Source organism: Pipistrellus hanaki (assembly GCF_964339955.1).
Source record: "Pipistrellus hanaki genome assembly, chromosome: X".
Classification (NCBI taxonomy): Eukaryota; Metazoa; Chordata; class Mammalia; order Chiroptera; family Vespertilionidae; genus Pipistrellus; species Pipistrellus hanaki.
This window is the reverse complement of record NC_140524.1, coordinates 10165744-10182869: the sequence shown is the minus strand read 5'-3', so window position 1 is coordinate 10182869 and position 17126 is coordinate 10165744. Positions and strand designations below refer to the sequence as shown.

The 17126-nt window shown below is 51.4% G+C and overlaps 1 protein-coding gene and 1 long non-coding RNA gene across 5 annotated transcripts; one reads left to right on the top strand and one right to left on the bottom strand.

The window, feature by feature from the left end:
• The first annotated feature begins 175 nt into the window (after positions 1 to 175).
• On the top strand, positions 176 to 15645 carry IKBKG (inhibitor of nuclear factor kappa B kinase regulatory subunit gamma). 4 transcript variants are annotated; one of them, XM_084871106.1, is made up of 10 exons: positions 176 to 587; positions 2657 to 2908; positions 4396 to 4607; positions 5735 to 5853; positions 7951 to 8103; positions 9594 to 9669; positions 11018 to 11161; positions 11447 to 11589; positions 11782 to 11831; positions 12033 to 15645. In XM_084871106.1, exons 2-10 carry the CDS (start codon positions 2722 to 2724, stop codon positions 12173 to 12175), a joined length of 1227 nt encoding a protein of 408 aa, XP_084727232.1. In that variant the 5' UTR covers positions 176 to 587; positions 2657 to 2721; the 3' UTR covers positions 12176 to 15645. The 4 variants fall into 4 exon arrangements, with proteins under 4 accessions (XP_084727232.1, XP_084727231.1, XP_084727234.1 ...); XM_084871105.1 differs by having other exon boundaries at positions 177 to 587; positions 9594 to 9690; XM_084871108.1 differs by having other exon boundaries at positions 513 to 890; positions 9594 to 9690.
• On the bottom strand, positions 15024 to 16542 carry LOC311615765. Its single transcript, XR_014793806.1, has 2 exons — positions 15228 to 16542; positions 15024 to 15088 (listed from the first exon to the last, which is right to left on the bottom strand). It is a non-coding gene; the product is annotated as an uncharacterized lncRNA (long non-coding RNA).
• Positions 16543 to 17126: the final 584 nt, after the last annotated feature.

Below are 17126 nucleotides of genomic sequence, written 5' to 3'. Positions count from 1 at the left end.
TGGCCACGCCTCCTGGACCCCCGTTTACGGCTTGGCCCCGCCTCCAGGTGGCTGGGGTCAAACCGGTCCAATTAAATCGCCTCGTCGTGACTCCTCCCCCTGCGGGGGCGGGGCAGCCGCGCGACCCGGGGCTGGATGCCGCTGCCAGAGAGACTAGGGGAAATGTGGGCTTGACGCCGGGAAAAGCAGCGGGTGGTCACGTCACTAGGGAACGTACTGAGGGCCGGCGGAGGCTGGCGGGCTCGGGCTTCTTGAGGAACAGCCTCCTTCACACCTCTTGCCGGACTCCTGGACGTGGGCAGGGCTTATGTGTTTTTCTTCCGGATACCGTGGCAACGACACCGGAAGCCGGAAGTGGGGGTTTCAGCAGCCGGGGAAGGGAAGAGCTACCGCGGAATCGGGACTTGTAGTGACTGACTCGAGGAGCCCGGATACCGTGGCAACGACACCGGAAGCCGGAAGTGGGGGTTTCAGCCGCCGGAGAAGGGAAGAGCTACCGCGGAATCAGGACTTGGAGTGACGGGCTTGAGGTGCGCCCGCGACCCGCTGCTCCCGCCCTTCTCCCGTCGGATCGATTCTGCTGACAGGTGTGGCCCTCTTCCCCGAAGACAGGAAGACAGGGTACCATCGGTGGGCGGCCCACCGCCTCCTAGATTCCCCCGGACGTCCAGGCTTCCTACTCCTGTTGGGCCCCGGTCCGTTTCTACTGCCCGCTCCTAGGGCACTGGCCCAGGCGGGGCCAATGCTGGACCCAGGTTACTTTGGCGGCGAGCTTGACTGTTCCGCTTGTCCCTCCTCCGTGGCTGCGGAGTTTGACCACGCCCCTAGTTCGTGGATGACTCTTCTAGTTCGGAGATATTTTCTGTTCATCAAACTTGACTGCATTTGAGGTTGTTAAATTCTTAAAAAAGATCCCAATACAATTTGGCAGCGATCTTACCTCCATGTGCCTCCGTTTGCTCACTTGCAAAAACGATTACTGTCTACCTGACCTCATACCGTGTGTGTGTGTGTGTGTGTGTGTGTGTGTGTGTGTGTGTGTGACTCGAGAATGAATGGTCCATCCTGGCATGTTTTTAAAACAGCAAAGAGGCCACTGTAGCTGGATCGGAGTAAGGCACCTGGAGAAGAAGTAATGGGGAATCAGATAGTACCGGATCTTTAGGCTCTACTAGAAACTTTGGCTTTTGCACGGAGGGCAGTGAGGATCCATGGTAGGCGTCTGACTAGAGCAGGGAAGTGATTGGAATTACTTTTTTAGGCTGATTTTTCCGGCCGATTGTAGGGAGCAAGGTTAGGAACAGGATGGCCTGATAGGAGACATGGTACTTTGAGCATTTTATTATGAAGATTTAAAAGATGTACAAAAGTAGGAAGAATCGTATAGAAAACCCCATGTACCCACATCCCAGCTTGAACAATTATCAACTCATGGCCGATTTTGTTTATACCCCTTATAATCCTGCCTCATTATTTATTATTGCTCAAGAACAGCTTTATTGAGATATAATTCACATACCACAGAATTCACCCATTTAAAGTGTACAATCCACTGGTTTTTAGGATATTCAGAGTTGTACAACCATCACTGGTAATTCCAAAACATTTTCATCATTTCAAAAAGAAACCCTTTGCCCTTTAGCTATCACCTCCATCACTCCATCTCCCCTACCTCTAAGCATCAACTAAGCTTTTTTTTTTTTTTTTTTAAAAAAAACCTTTTCTTTTTAGTTATTTCAGAGAGAGGAAGGGAGAGCGAGAATCATTGATTGGCTGCGTCCTGCACGCTTCCTACTGGGGATGAAGCCCACAATCTGGGCATGTGCCTTGACCAGGAATGACACAGAGACTTCCTGGTTCATGCGTCGATGCTCAACCACTGAGCCACCCCGACAGGGCAGCTTTCTGTCTTTATATATTTGCTTATTCTGTACATTTCATATAAACAGAATCAAACAATATGTGGTCTTTTTAAAAATATATATTTTATTGATTTTTTTACAGAGAGAGAGAGAGTTAGAAACATCGATCAGCTGCCTCTACACACACCCTACTGGGGATGTGCCCGCAACCAAGGTACATGCCCTTGACCGGAATCGAACCCGGGACCTTTCAGTCTGCAGGCCGATGCTCTATCCATTGAGCCAAACCGGTTTCGGCCAATATGTGGTCTTTTGTGAGTTGTTTCTTTCTCTTATTTTTTGTTAATCCTTACCTGAGCATATTTTTCCATTCATTTTTAGACAGAATGGAAGGGGGCGGGGGGGAGACAGAAAAATCATCGATTGGTGATTGATTGCCTTTAGTAGGCCAGGCTGGAGATAGAACGTGCAACGGAGGTATATGCTCTTGACCGGAAATCCTTCAGTGTGTGGGCTGGCTCTCTAACCACTGAGCACACCAGCCAGGGCATGAAATTCTTAATTTCAGCTTATAGCCCAGAGACAGGTGCTAGACAAGAGTTTCTAACCAGTGCTGAACCATGGCTTTTCCCAAGTCCCACATGTGGGCCTGCACCTCCCTTTGAAATGGGAGTATGGGTCACCTCTTAGACCAAAAGCCCACCCTCACATCCTCTTACACTAGACAGAGTGCTCGGCATTCTGCCCACAGCATGGCCCCAGAGCTGCTGACATCTGCGCTCCTTGTCCTGCAGGGGAATCCGCACAGATCCCGTGTGACGCTCCTGCTGCCTTTCTCTTCCAAACCTTGACTTGTTGAATGAGCAGGCCCCCCTGGAAGAGTCCGCAGTGTGAGATGGTGCAGCCCAGCGGGGGCCCGGCTGGGGACCAGGACGTGCCGGGTGAAGAGCCTTCTCTGGGGAAGCCAGCCATGCTCCACCTGCCTTCGGAGCAGGGTGCTCCTGAGACCTTCCAGCGCTGCCTGGAGGAGAATCAAGAGCTCCGAGGTGAGGAGGACACTGGGTGTGGAGTCAAAAGTCAGGGGGCCCAGCCCTGCTGGGGGAAGGCTTATTCTGCTCACCTGTGCCTCTGCGTCTACTGGGTCTAGTACTAAGGTGACCAGATCGTCCCGCTTTTGGCGGGACAGTCCCGATCTTGAACAATTTTTCCCCCGTCCCGAGGCATTTAAAAAAAGTCCCGATTTTTGGAAATATTGGAAAGATTCTTTCCAAAAATTGGGACTTTTTTAAAACGCCGCAGGACGCGGGAAAAATTGTTCAAGATAGGGACTGTCCCGCCAAAAGCGGGACGATCTGGTCACTTCTAGGCGGATATCTGACAGCCAGCTAGCAAGTCAAGCTCAGTCACCCTCCCTCAGCGTTTCGGATGGGGTTCCCTGGACGCATGCTGTGAGACAGAGATAAATATGCAGGCAGTTTCTTTTTAGAAAATTGATTTCAGAGAGGAAAGGAGAGAGAGAGAGAAACGTCAGTGATGAGAATCATTGATCAACTGCCTCCTGCATGCCCCCCACTGGGGATGGAGCCCACAACCCAGGCATGTGCCCTGACTAGTAATTGAACCGTGATCTCCTGGTTCATAGGTAGATGCTCAACCACTGAGCCACACTGGCTGGGTAGGAAGTTTATTTAGAGTGCTCTGAGGACCAGAAGAGGAAGGGAAGGGAAGGGTAGGGAAGGGAAGGGAAGGACAGGGCAGAGGCAGGGGTGGCAGAGGGAGAAGTTGGGCTGCAGGGCTGGCTGACCTTACAGGGAGCTCTGGAGCTGGAATGACCCTTCTGAGTTCTCCCAAGTTGAGCCAAGGTGGCCAGGCCTTTGTATCAATATTTCCATACTGATTAGTCATTAAGCGCTGGCTATCCTAGGAAGGGGGCGTGGCCTTCTGTGGGAAGGGGCGTGACTTTCTGTGGAAAGGGGGCGTGGTCTTCTGTGGGAAAGGGCGTGGCCTGTCCTGGGAATGTGGGCTGCTTTGGGAAGGAAAGGGAGGAGTCTTGGGCTCTAGACCCCAGGCCAGGTGTCTCTGTGAAGAGTCCTCAGCTGAAGGCCATCCTCCACTGCCTCCTCCCCACTTGTGGATGGGGGTTGAGTTTTTTTCTGACCACCCCATCCCTGTCTCCACCCCAGCCCCCACTCTCACCCCCACATCCTCACCTGAATCGGGGCAGTTTCTCCAGGTCCCAGTGGCCATTGCACTGTGCCCATCTGGCGCCATGGCTGTCCCTGGGTGTCGGGCATTCCCCCTTCTCTGTGTGACGGGGCCTCACCCCTTGATCATGCCTCCGGGGCTTCAAATCTGCCCCTTTGGTACTTAGGCGTAGCCCCACGTGCCCAGGTGGCATCACAAGATTCTCATTCAGTGAGACTCGGTGTGAGAGGCGGCTCGGTGTTACGGGGAGTGCACTGTGCCAGGCCCAGGGGGCTGGCAGGCTGGCTGCCAGGGCTCACCTCCCCTCGGCTGTTTTCTCTTCTGCCAGATGCCATCCGGCAGAGCAACCAGATGCTGCGGGAGTGCTGTGAGGAGTTGCAGCGGTTCCAGGGCAGCCAGAGGGAGGAGAAGGAGTTCCTCATGCAGAAGTTCCAGGAGGCCAGGAAGCTGGTGGAGAGACTGAACCTGGAGAAGCTGGACCTGAAGAGACAGAGGGAGCAGGCCCTACAGGAGGTGGAGCACCTGAAGCGGTGCCAGCAGGTAGCCCAGGGGGCAGGCAGGGCTTCTCCCAGGGGCGGCCCAGCTAGGGTAAGGGGCCCAGGTGTCCCGCTTTTGGCGGGACAGTCCCGATTTTTAACAATGGTCCCGCTTCAAAATTGTTAAAAATCGGGACTCTCCTGCCAAAAGCGGGACGTCTGGGCACCTTAAGCTAGGGGCTCTGGCCACCTGTGCGACCAGCCTCATGCATTCTGAAAACCCACAGGGATGTCAGTGTTTCCAGAGGGGACCCCCCGACCACCCTCAGGAGTGGCGGTTACTATGGAGGGGTTACTGCACAGGGGTCAGTGATGGGAGGACTGAATCTCAGCTCTAGGCTAGAGCAGCTTGAGGTTACGGGGATCTGGTTCCGAGGGAGATCAGGCAGTGGTGAGTTTTGACATCGTTTTTTAGAAATATATTAAAAAAATTGATTTCACAGAGGAAGGGAGAGTGAGAGAGACATAGAAACACCAATGATGAGGGAGAATCACCAAATGGCTGGCTCCTGCATGAGCCACTCCGGCTGAGCAACTTTTTTTTTTTTTAAATACTCACCCGAGAATATTTTTCCATTGATTTTGAGAGAGAGTGGAAGAGAGAGGGAAAGACAGAAATATCAATGTGAGAAAAACACATCAATTGGTTGCCTCCTGCACGAGCCCTGTCCAGGGCTTGGGATGGGGAGGAGCCTGCAACCAGGTATGTGCCCTTGACTGGACTGGAACCCGGGACCCTTTGGTCCTCAGGCTGACGCGCTATCCACTGAGCCAAACCAGCAAGGGCTCTTTAAAAAAAAAAATTAGCCTGGAAACTTGATCTACACATTTTTTCCCCCCCTTTTTAAATAGATTTTTATAGATTTCAGAGAGGAAAGGAGAGGGAGAGAGAAACATCAATGATGAGAGAGAATCATCTATGGGCTGTCTCCTGCATGCCCCACACGGTTGCATCAGTTGCCTTGCTGGGGTTTGGAAACTGCTGGAGATAAGTGGGGGTGCCAAGGGCAGGAGAGAAACCCTCAGGGTGACACATCTTAGCACTCGCAGGCTGCCCCAGAGGATGGGGCCCCCAGGGGTGGGCAGCTGGTGAGAAAGCATTGCTGACAGGAAGTGGGTTTTTCCATGTAGCAGATGGCTGAGGACAAGGCCTCAGTGAAAGCCCAGGTGACGTCCCTGCTGGGGGAGCTCCAGGAGAGCCAGAGCCGCTTGGAGGCTGCCACCAAGGATCGGCAGGCTTTGGAGGCCAGGTGAGTGGCGAGCCCACCCGGAGGCCTCCGTCAGGGCACCTGAGAAGACTGAGGCCATTCAGATATCTCCGGGCGTTCCTCTATGATGTGGGACTGGAGGACTGGGAGTGAGCATAGGGGCGTGGAGACAGGTGCTTAGCTGAGCTGTGCCCTGACCAGGAGTCGAACCGTGACCTCCTGGTTCATAGGTCAATGTTCAGTTACTGAGCCATGCTGGCTGGGCATCAGCACCTAACTTTTATCTGATAACAGATGCAAATGTGTGTTCAATATATATATATACACACACACACACACACACACACACACACACACACAGAGTGGCCAGATTATTATGATCTCTGAACGCATAATAGGGCACTCAGTGTATATCCTATATAATAAAAGGCTAATATGCAAATTGTCCCCTCCACCAGGAGTTAGATCAGCAGGCAGGCCGGCCAACCACCCATGTCTCCTCCCCCTGGCCAGGCTGGACGGACCCCACCCCACCCATGCACGAATTCATGCACCTGGCCTCTAATGTATATATACTGAGTGGCCATATTATTATATATTCAGATATCTTAATAATTTGGCCACTCAGTGTATATTTGGATGGGTGTGGGGAATGAACTCCAGTAACCTGCCCCCACCCAGAAACACTCACTGTTGCCCTCCTAGTGGGGCCTGCGGAAGGCCTCGGGATGGCAGGGTGATGTGTTGGAACCTGGAACTGTAGATTTAGGGGGATGTGAATGTGGAGATGGGAGATCGGGGACTGTGGGGTAAGATGGGGCCTCAATCGGAAGACGGGGGGCTGTGGGGCGCCCAGGGGAGAAGAGACGAGCTGCTGCAGCAGGGGTACAGAGGGAGAGGAATTTCCTCCCCAGGCTACTGCTGCCCCCAGGCAGGCCGGCGGGAGGCTCTCCTCACAGGTGTGGATGTTTGGATTTCCAAACGAGCCACTGAGGTGGGCCAGTCACTTCCTTGCCACTTCTAGAATAGTCACTGGGAGGGAGAGAGTTGCCTGAGCACACTGACCCTGCCTCCCCCTCCAGTTGCCCCACCCATTTCTTTTTAAAAAAAAAATATTTTTTATCAATTTCAGAGAGGAAGGGAGAAGGAGAGAGAGAGAAACATCAATGGTGAGAGAGAATTATTGATCGGCTGCCTCCTGTACACCGCACACTGGGAATGGAGCCTGTAACCCGGGTATGTGCCCTGACTGGGAATCAAACTGTGACCTCCTGGTTCAAAGGTCGATGCTCAACCACTGAGCCACACTGGCCGGCCACTCCCACCCTATTTCTTACCTTGCTCCCCCCACCTTCTAGAAAGTCTTATTTTTTTCTGGCTGCCTCCACTTCCTCTCCTGCCAATCTCTCCTGGCCCCTCCACTGAGACTTCTCTACCTGGGGCCCATTCCCCGCCTCTTGGCCCCTACGGGGTGGTTCCTGAGAGCTCCTCTCCCCTGGCCGATCAGCATCCTCTTCTGGGGTCACTCCTTCACCTTTGAAGGGGCTTCCATAATGGACGGCATCAGCCTGAACCCGAGCCCCAGGTCTCCTTGGCGCCTGCACTGGGTTGTTGGCTGGGCCCCTGCATTGACACAAACACGTTGCCCCTAACCTGGTGCCCTGCGGTTGTCCCTGTCTCCAGTGACAGTGCCTCCTTTGTTTTGTTTTGTTATCCTCACCCCAGGATATTTTTCTATTGATTTTTAGAGAGAATGGAAGGGAGGGGAGAGACCCAGAGAGAAACATCGATGTGGGAGAGACACATCGATTGGTTGCCTCCCGCATGTTCCCTGACTAAGGCCGGGGATTGAGCCTGCAACTGAGGTACGTGCCCTTAACTGGAATCAAACCTTGGACCCTTCAGTCTGAAAACTGATGTCCTATCCACTGAGCCAAACTGGCTAGGGCAACCTTCCCCTTTCTCGCACTGTGTTGGGTCTGCATTGACAGGATGTTCTGAACCGCGACTCCCCGTCCTCTCCCTTCAGACTGCAGAGCTTCTAGTGCTCCCTGGCTGCCACCTGCCTTCCCCAGGGCTCCTGTGAGCACCCTCACTCCTGCTGAGGCCCCACCGTGACCTCCCCATTCCCCCACGCAGGGCCCGGGCAGCCAGTGAGCAGGCCCGGCAGCTGGAGAGCGAGCGGGAGGCGCTGCAGCAGCAGCACAGCGTGCAGGTGGACCAGCTGCGCATGCAGAACCAGAGCATGGAGGCCGCTCTGCGCATGGAGCGCCAGGCTGCCTCCGAGGAGAAGTGAGTGGTGCCTGACGTGAGAGGGATGGAGACCAGAGGGGCACGGTGGCTTTCTGCCTGTGGGAGAGCCCTTCTAGGGACTGTCGGTGGCTGCGGGCTGGATTCAGTTCCTTAACCATTGTCACACCCAAGTGATTCAGACTTGAAATGACAGCGTTCTCCAGGCCATATTCAGACTCCACTGTTCGGCCACGTGTTCGCAGCATCTGGTCCAGGATTGGTGTATGGGGTCTTCAAACTACGGCCCGCGGGCCACATGTGGCCCGCAGAGGAGTCTGATCCGGCCCGCCAGGTTTTTTGGGCAGTGAGCGCAGCCGAGGTGTTACAGTAGGAATTAGTAGTTCATATAGTCCGGCCCTCCAGCTCTCTGAGGGACCGTGATCTGGCCCCCACTTTAAAAAGTTTGAGGACCCCCTATACTATACCTTTGACTAGTCCTGCCTTTCTGTTTTTCATGAAGTTGACTTTTTTGTTTTGTTTTGTTAATCCTCGCCTGAGGATATTTGCCCCATTGATTCTTTTAAAAAATATATTTTATTGATTTCTTTACAGAGAGGAGGGGAGAGGGATAGAGTTAGAAACATCGGTGAGAGAGAATCATCGATCAGCTGCCTCTTGCACGCTCCCTACTGGGGATGTGCCCACAACCAAGGTACATGCCCTTGACCGAAATCGAACCTGGGACCTTTCAGTCTGCAGGTCGACGCTCTATCCACTGAGCCAAACTGGTTAGGGCCCCCATTGATTTCTTATTTTTCAATTTCATTTATTTTTTAAACGTTTTTATTTTTAATATTTTTAGGGAGAGGGATAGAGAGGTGGAAACATTGATGAGAGAGAAACATCATCAATTGGCTGACTCCTGCACGCCCTCCACAGGGGCCTGAGCCCACAACCCAGTCATGTGCCCTGACCAGGAATCGAACTGGTGACCTCTTGGTTCCTGGGTCAATGCTCAATCGCTGAGCTACACCAGGCCAGGCTTCCTATTGATTCTTGAGAGAGAATGTGAAGAAGGGGGAGAGACGGAGAGAAACATCGATGTGAGAGAGACACATGGATTGGTTGCCGCCCACATGTGCCCCAACCAGGGTCAGGGATCAAGCCTACAACCAAGGTACATGCTCTTGACCAGAATCAAACCTGGGACCTTGCAGTCCATAGGCTGACACTCTATCCACTGAGCCTTACTGGCTAGGGTGTGAAGTTGACTTTTTTTTTTTTTTTGAAGTTGACTTTTTTAAAGAGTGCAGTTTCATTTTATTATAAACATTTCTTTTCATACTTCAAATGATGCTAGCTATGAGGAAAAGAATATTAACTATGTAGCCAAGCATGCCTTGGAACTGATGGCCTCTGAGGCACGTATGTGCCCTGGCAGCCCCATTCCGGGTTGTGGGAAGAAGAAAGAGGGCGGGGTTTGGAGACGGGAAAAGCTGTGGCTGGTCCAGGACAGGGTGGTTTCTCCAGGGAAAGCTCCTTTTTCTTAGGAGGAAGCTGGCGCAGCTCCAGGCAGCCTATCACCAGCTCTTCCAAGATTATGACAACCACATGAAGAGTAGCCTCGTGAGTAATGAGCGAAACCGAGTGAGTATGGCGGGCACACCCAGGACTGGCTAGGACTGCGCTGGCCCAGCTTCTCCCCTATGGGGCCTGCTCTCCCCAATGCGAGGGAGGGACACTCTACTTATCTTAGAGTTTTGTCAAGGCCGCAGTATGCTGGCTCAGGGTAGACTGCGGGGAGATGGGGCCACAGGCTGTGCTGCTTGCTGCCTGTGGTGACCTGGGTTGGGCCTTCACCTCCTCCTTGGGCTGGGTCCTCTTGCTAGCCGTCATCAGTTTGGCTCCTAGCTCAGATTTCTCTGGAAATGATTCCATCTCAGTGTTGAAGTCAGCGGGGAGCCCTTTTCTAATTTGTCCTTATTAGACCTCTACTGAGTTCAGTTTTTGTGTTTTTTTAAAAAAAATATGTTTTTATTGATTTCAGAAAGGATGGGAGAGGGAGGGAGAGAGAAACATCAATGATGAGAGAGAATCATCAATCGGCTGCCTCTTACACACCCAGTACTGGGATTGAGCCTGCAACCCCGGGCATGTGCCCTGACCAGGAATCGAACTATGACCTTCTGGTTCATAGGTCGACGCTCAACCACTGGGCCATGCTGGCTGGGCTGGGTACAGTTTTTAGTCACCATAATTTAAGAAGGAGCTGGTCAAACACGAATATACGCAGAAGAGACTTAGAAGGGTAAAGCCTGAAACCAGTCACACAGGAAGAGTTAGTTGCCATATTGCGGCCCTTTAATCTCTAAAGGGATGGCTGGGTGGTGTGTGTGCATGCATGTGTCCTTGTGTCTGTGCATCTGTGCATGTGCCTGTCTATATGTGTGTGTTTCTGTGCTTGTGTATTTGTGCTATGTCTGAGTGCATCTGTGTATGTGTGTGTCTGAGTGCGAGTATCTGTGTGTGTGTATGTGTGTGTGTGTGTGTGTGTGTATGTGGGTGTCTGGGAGGGACCAGCAGACCTTTGACCAGGTGGCAGAATGGAAGGATCAATGCGTTTTGGGGTAGTGGGCGCGTGGTGGAGTGTTAGTGTGTGAGACCAGCTCAGCGTGGGCGTGCGGCCTCCGGAGGGAGCACGGCTCTTGACCTTGGGTGGGTTGGAGGAGGGCTGTGCAGCTGGGATTCTGGGAAGGGAGTGTCGGCCTGGGTGGGAGCTTGACCTCAGGGGTCCCCTTCAGCCTCCACCTTCCCGTGCCCTGCACACACTGCCATCTTGTGGCTGGCAGGCCACCTGGGGCCGATCTTCTGTTCCTCTTGGTTCTTCTTGCCCGAAGTAGCAGCCGGGCCGGGGGTGGCACGACCCCGGGCCGGGCCAGCTCGGGCTTCATCAGCTCCCCTCGCCCATCCCCAGGGAATGCAGCTGGAAGATCTCAAGCAGCAGCTCCAGCAGGCCGAGGAGGCCCTTGTGGCTAAGCAGGAATTGATCGATAAGCTGAAGGAAGAGGCGGAGCAGCACAAGATTGTGATGGAGACCGTTCCGGTGCTCAAGGCCCAGGTGAGGGGTCTGTGGTCTATGTGCCGGTGAGCAGGCCAGGCCTGCTGGTGCTGACACTGGCACCGGCACCTGGCATGTCTGGTGTCATTTTGCAGTGGCTTCTAGAAGTTCTTAGAGCCCCCTGACCTTGTGACTATACTTTGGCCTCCCAGTGCACCTGGGGACTCTGTGCCATGGGCCATGGGAGGGTGGAAGCGGGCTCTGCCTTCGCCTCTGGTGCCCGGCACAGTGTCCAGTGAGTGGCTGACGGATGGGGGCCACGTTCCTCTCTCTTGGCGTTGCCAGGCGGATATCTACGAGGCTGATTTCCAGGCTGAGAGGCAGGCCCGGGAGAAGCTGGCCGAGAAGAAGGAGTTTCTGCAGGAGCAGCTGGAGCAGCTGCAGCGGGAGTACAGCAGGCTGAAGGCCAGCTGTCAGGAGTCGGCCAGGTAGGTCTGGGAGCACGTGGCCCACACAGAGCAGAGCGGGATGGGCGCTATGGGGGCTCCAGCAGCGAGCGCAAGAGACCGCGGGCTTCTGGCCCTCCGTCTCTCCTCCTGCCGCCCCGTCCTTCCGTCAGCTTTGCACCCCGCTCGGAGCTTGGCTTGCACGTATTGATTGCATAGTTTCTCTTCTCAAAGGATTGAAGATATGAGGAAGCGGCATGAGGTCTCGCAGCCCCCTGCCCAAGGTGAGAGCTGCAGGAGGAGGGGCTGGGCAGGGCAGGGTGCTGGCAGCCTGGGGAGCCTGGGCGGCAGGAGCTCGAATGGGAAGGCGCTAGTGGCAGTGACCTTGGTACTTGGATCCGATGGTCCGATCAGGTCTCAGGACTTTCTGTCCCCTCCCCCCCTGCAGTTTGTGCTGTAACCGGGTGCCTGTTCTCCTTCTGCAGCTCACCAGTCCTTTCACCCCGCCTTGTTCAACCAGAGGAGAAGCCCCCCCGAGGAGCCGCCTGACTTCTGCTGCCCCAAGTGCCAGTATCAGGCTCCTGACATGGACACCCTGCAGATCCACGTCATGGAGTGCATTCAGTAGAGCCGCCTGCCAGCGACCAGCCCAGGACAGTGCAATCTCCGCTCTCCTCTCCCGCCTGCCTCGTTCCAGGCGAGGTGACGAAGAGCAGGCTGCTTCTTTGAGCGCCCCGAGCTAGCTGCAGGGACTTCCGCTTCCGCTTCCCCGGCCGCTGGTTTGCCTCTTTCAGGGCCCACGGGGTCCCAGCCTGCCGCTGTGCTCATTTCGTCCGTTCTGCCTGCTTGAACCACTTGCCTCTCGGGCTCCCTCTTCCACCTCCACTGGGGAAGTCAGGAATCAAGGTCAAGGCTCTCAGAGAAGGACTGCTTCCCAGCCTGAGATGGGAGGGAGCCCTTCCCTCTGGCCCAGCTCCAGCGCATGCGCTGCCGGCACAGTCCTGGGCTGTGTGCTCTTCCGCTGGGAGGCTGCATCACGGCATTTGCCTTGTTGCCAGCCTTTTTATTATCATAAATAATGTCGCAGTGAAAATGCATTGGGTCAACCTTGTGTGTCTTTGGGTCAGATTCTTAGAAGCGGCCACACTGAGCATCTGCAAACGGGGTAGATGGTGCCTGTGCCCGCCAGTGTGGTTTCCCGCTCTCCCCTCGTTCCCCATAGTCTTGCCCTGGGGAGGGTATAGTCAACCTGTGAATGGCCTGTTTGTATCGGTTGACCAGTTTGCTCTTGAGCTGTTAGTCTCTTGTTCCTCGCTTTGTAGGAGCTCTTTGGCCCTTAGTGGGGTCAGCTCTGCCATGTGGTGGAAGGTGCAGTGATCTTTTTCCCACCCTGACTTGGTACTAGCGCGGTTTGGACTTGAAGTTTGTTATCTTTGTGTAGGCACATTTCCCCACCCTTCCCGCCTTCTTTGGGTTTGGAGTTGTGGCCACCTCATATATTTGTATTGATTTCAGAGAGGAAGGGGGAAGGAGAGAGAGAGAAACATCGATGATGAGAGGGAATCATTGATTGGCTGCCTCAGGCACGTCCCTGACCAGGGATCGAGCCCACAACCTGGGTATGTGCCCTGACCGGGAATCGAACCGTGACTTTCCTAGTCTATAGGTAGATGTTCAACTATGCTGGCCAGCTGAAAGTACACTTCAAAATTATATATATTATATATATTGATTTCAGAGAGGAAGGGAGAGGAGGAGAGAGAAACATAAATGATGGATACAATAGAAATATCATTGATCAGCTGCCTCCTGCACGCCCCCTACTGGGGATGGAGCCCACAACCTGGGCATGTGCCCTGACCAGGAGTTGAACTGTGACCTCCCGGTTCACAAGCTGATGTTCAACCACTGAGCCACACCAGCCAGGCTCCCAAGTACACTTTTCCTTTTCCCAACATGCTCTTGTCCTTCCCGAGGTCATCACCACCCAGGGTGAGTGGTGGCAGCCATGTTTCCTCATGTTCCAGAAGTCTGATACTGTTCCAGCAGATGTGAGTGGGAGGAGGGGGTAGGCTGCAGTACGATGGAGCTGTCAGACCAGCTGCGCCCTGGGTGGTGGCTACTGGCTTTGTACTTCTCACAGGGTGAACAAAGGCATGTAGGAGTCCTCTGACCAGCTCCCTCTTCCGAAGGGGGGTTGAGAGAAAGCAGGTAATGACACAGCAGTGAGAGGTGGACATTCTTTTTTGGGGGGGACTTTCCCGAGGCTCTGATAGTGGCACCCATGAGGGCTGCACCGCAGAGGCAGCAGTTGGGAGCTTTACAAATGTTTCTGCCCGGGCCCTGGACCACCTGTCAGAGGCTGAACACGGCACTAGCTGTGGCTGGGAACCTCTGCTCTTTTTTTTTTTTTTTTTTTTTTTTTAATATTTATTGATTTTAGGAAGGAAGGAGAGATAGAAACATCAATGATGAGAGAGAATCATCGATCGGCTGCCTCTTGCACGCCCCACACTGAGGATTGAGCCCTCGACCTGACTGGGAATCAAACCTTGACCTCCTGGTTCATAGGTTGATGCCTAACCACTGAGCCACACTGGCCGGGCTGCTTCATCATTTGTAGCTGCCAAAAGTTATGGTGAAAGAGGAGGCTTCCCTCTGGTCCACATGGGCCCACACAGCGAGGCTTGCGAACATCTTGCAGTGTGGAGCGTGCTCTGTAGCAGTTTGGTGTGAAAAAGCCAGTAGACAAAATTATGTATAAAGTATGACCCCAATAAAAAAGTAAAAGTTGTCGAAACCGGTTTGGCTCAGTGGATAGAGCGTCGGTCTGCGGACTGAGAGGTCCCAGGTTCAATTCCGGTCAAGGGCATGTACCTTGGTTGCGGGCACATCCCCATTGGGGGGTGTGCAGGTGGCAGCTGATCGATGTTTCTGCTTTCTATCCCTCTCCCTTTCTCTCTGAAAAAAATCAGTAAAATATATTTTAAAAGAGTAAAAGCTGCAGATGCATACCCTGCCACCATTTGAGTGGGAAATGGTATTATTGTCTTTTGAACAAAAAAAAACAAGGCCCTTTCTCTTAAGGATACAAACCAGTATTTGTGCATGAAATTAATATATGATGCTTTGTTAAGTGAGCTGTGAGAACATTCATAATTCTTCTATATAAATGTTTGCATAACATTAGGAATAGCTGCTCTTTGAATGCTTGGTAAAACTGCTTAGATCTAATGGATTTCATATGGGTGAGGGTAGATTTTAAACCACTGATTCAATTTTCTTGAACATTTCTTGAATTTAGTTGTACTCAGGTGTTTTGTTTCTTGAGTAAGTTATATTTTCTTAGCACAGTGTTCAGTTAATCACTTCAAATTTACTGCAATAAATTTATCCTATCATTTAAAAATCTCTGCTGTACTGTATTATATACTTTTTACTCGTATCATTTCTATTCAGAATGTGTAACTTTAAAAAAAAATCTCAATCTTTCCAGATATTTGTCTAGTTTATTTCTCTTTTCAAAGATGCCTGGGGAATCCTTTAAAACATCTTTCCAGCCCTGGACAGTGTGGCTCAGTGGGTTGGGACATTGTCCCATGCAGAGAAAGGCTGATTCCTGGTCAGGTCACACACCTGGGTTTCAGGTTTGATCCCCAGTCAGAGTGTGTACGGGAGACAACTGATCAATGTTTCTCTCTTGCATGGATGTTATTTCTCCCTCTCCCTCCCCCACCTTTTTGTGCTTTTTAAAGAATACATATTTTTATTGCTTTCAGAGAGGAAGGAAGAGGAAGAGAGAGATAGAAACATAAATGATCAGAATCTTTGATCGGCTGCCTCCTGCACACCCCACATTGGGGATCAAGCCCGTAACCCTGACCGGGAATTGAACCATGACTTGGTTCATAGGCCAATGCTCACCTACTGAGCCATTGGGCACCTTTTTGTGATTTTAAGTTTCTCTATCCCAAAACAGGAGGCAGTAGGCTATATAATAATCCACAGATGTATATTCCATAGCTATTTTAACCAGTCCCCTATGTATAGGCCTTTATTCGGTTCTCGTTTTATTATTATAAACAGTGCTGAAATCAATATACTGTACTGGTACATTTGTTTTTGTGCAATATATATTTAGAAGGGGAATTGTTGGGTTGAAGTATAATCCTTTTAAAGGTATTTGGTCCATGGAATACTATGCAGCTGTAAAAAGAAGACTCTTTTACCCTTTGAGACAGCATGGAGGGACCTGGAGAGTATCACGCTAAGTGAAATAAGCCTGTCAGAGAAAGACAAGTATCACATGATCTCACTCATATGTGGAATCTAATTAATAAACCGATGAACAGAGTGGATTCAGAGACACGGGAGCATGGAACAGAGTGCAGAATGTTGGAGGAAGGTGGGTGGGTGGGAAGAGATCAACCACAGAACTTGTGTGCATATATGCATAGCCCATGGACACACACAATAGGGTGGTAAAGGCCTGGGGCGGGGCAGGCTGGAGGGGGTCAATGGGGGAAAAGAGGGGGGCATATGTAATACCTCCAACAATATTCAAAACAAGACAAAACGAAAAGGTATTTGATACATATCATCAAATTGCCTCCCAAAGTTTGCACCAATTTGAACTCCAACTAATTGTGTATGAAAGACCATTTTCCCACTACCCACCTCACACAGAATATGTTCAAACTTTTACATTTTTGTAAAACTAAATACATATAGTAACTGAAATCACATCTCAGCAGTGTTCCACTTTCCTTTTGATTTTAATACAATTGAATGATAATGTGTGTGACATTTGCCCAGTGGCATCTAGTCATCTGAGAATTGTCTATCTGGGACAGTCATGTTTTTCTTATTAATTAGTAAATATTCTGTACACGTTCAGAATATCAAATCTTTATCCTAATTGGAAAATACTTTTCCTACTCATTGCTGCATTTTAACTTTGTTCACAGTCCTTTTCTACGCATAAATAAAAAGTGTAAATGTATTCATGTGATCAATTTTTCATGATGTTTCCTGGATGTTGTGTCCTATGAAAAAGTGATGATAAGATTATAAAACTTTCCACTCACAAGATCCTTTAGTACTTTAACATTTTAATCTACGGGAAATTTATTTCAGTGACAAAGGACATCAGGATCTAACTTTGTTTTCTCTTCAAAGTTTTAGGTGTGCCAACACCATTTATTGACTAACCCATATTTCCCCACTGAATTAAAATATCATCTTCATCAAATTATAAGTTCCCATCACCAAATTCTTGCATATTTGTTCTTCCACTTTATTTTTATTTTTTTTAAAATATATTTTATTGATTTTATACAGAGAGGAAGGGAGAGAGATAGAGAGAAACATCGATGAGAGAGAGTAATCGATCAGCTGCCTCTTGCACACCCCCTACTGGGGATGTGCCCGCAACCAAGGTACATGCCCTTGACCGGAATCGAACCCGGGACCCTTCAGTTCCCAAGCCGACGCTCTATCCATTGAGCCAAACCGGTCTCGGCATCACTTTTAAAAATGGTTTCACGGCAGCCTCTGCCCAAATCCCAGAGCTGGCCCTC

Coding starts and splice junctions, on each gene's coding strand:
- IKBKG (XM_084871105.1), top strand. CDS start 2,722: ATGAGCAGGCCCCCCTGGAAGAGTCCGCAGTGTGAGATGGTGCAGCCC. Junction 11,162..11,446: donor TTCCGGTGCTCAAGGCCCAG/GTGAGGGGTCTG, acceptor TGGCGTTGCCAG/GCGGATATCTACGAGGCTGA. Junction 11,832..12,032: donor CTCGCAGCCCCCTGCCCAAG/GTGAGAGCTGCA, acceptor CTCCTTCTGCAG/CTCACCAGTCCTTTCACCCC.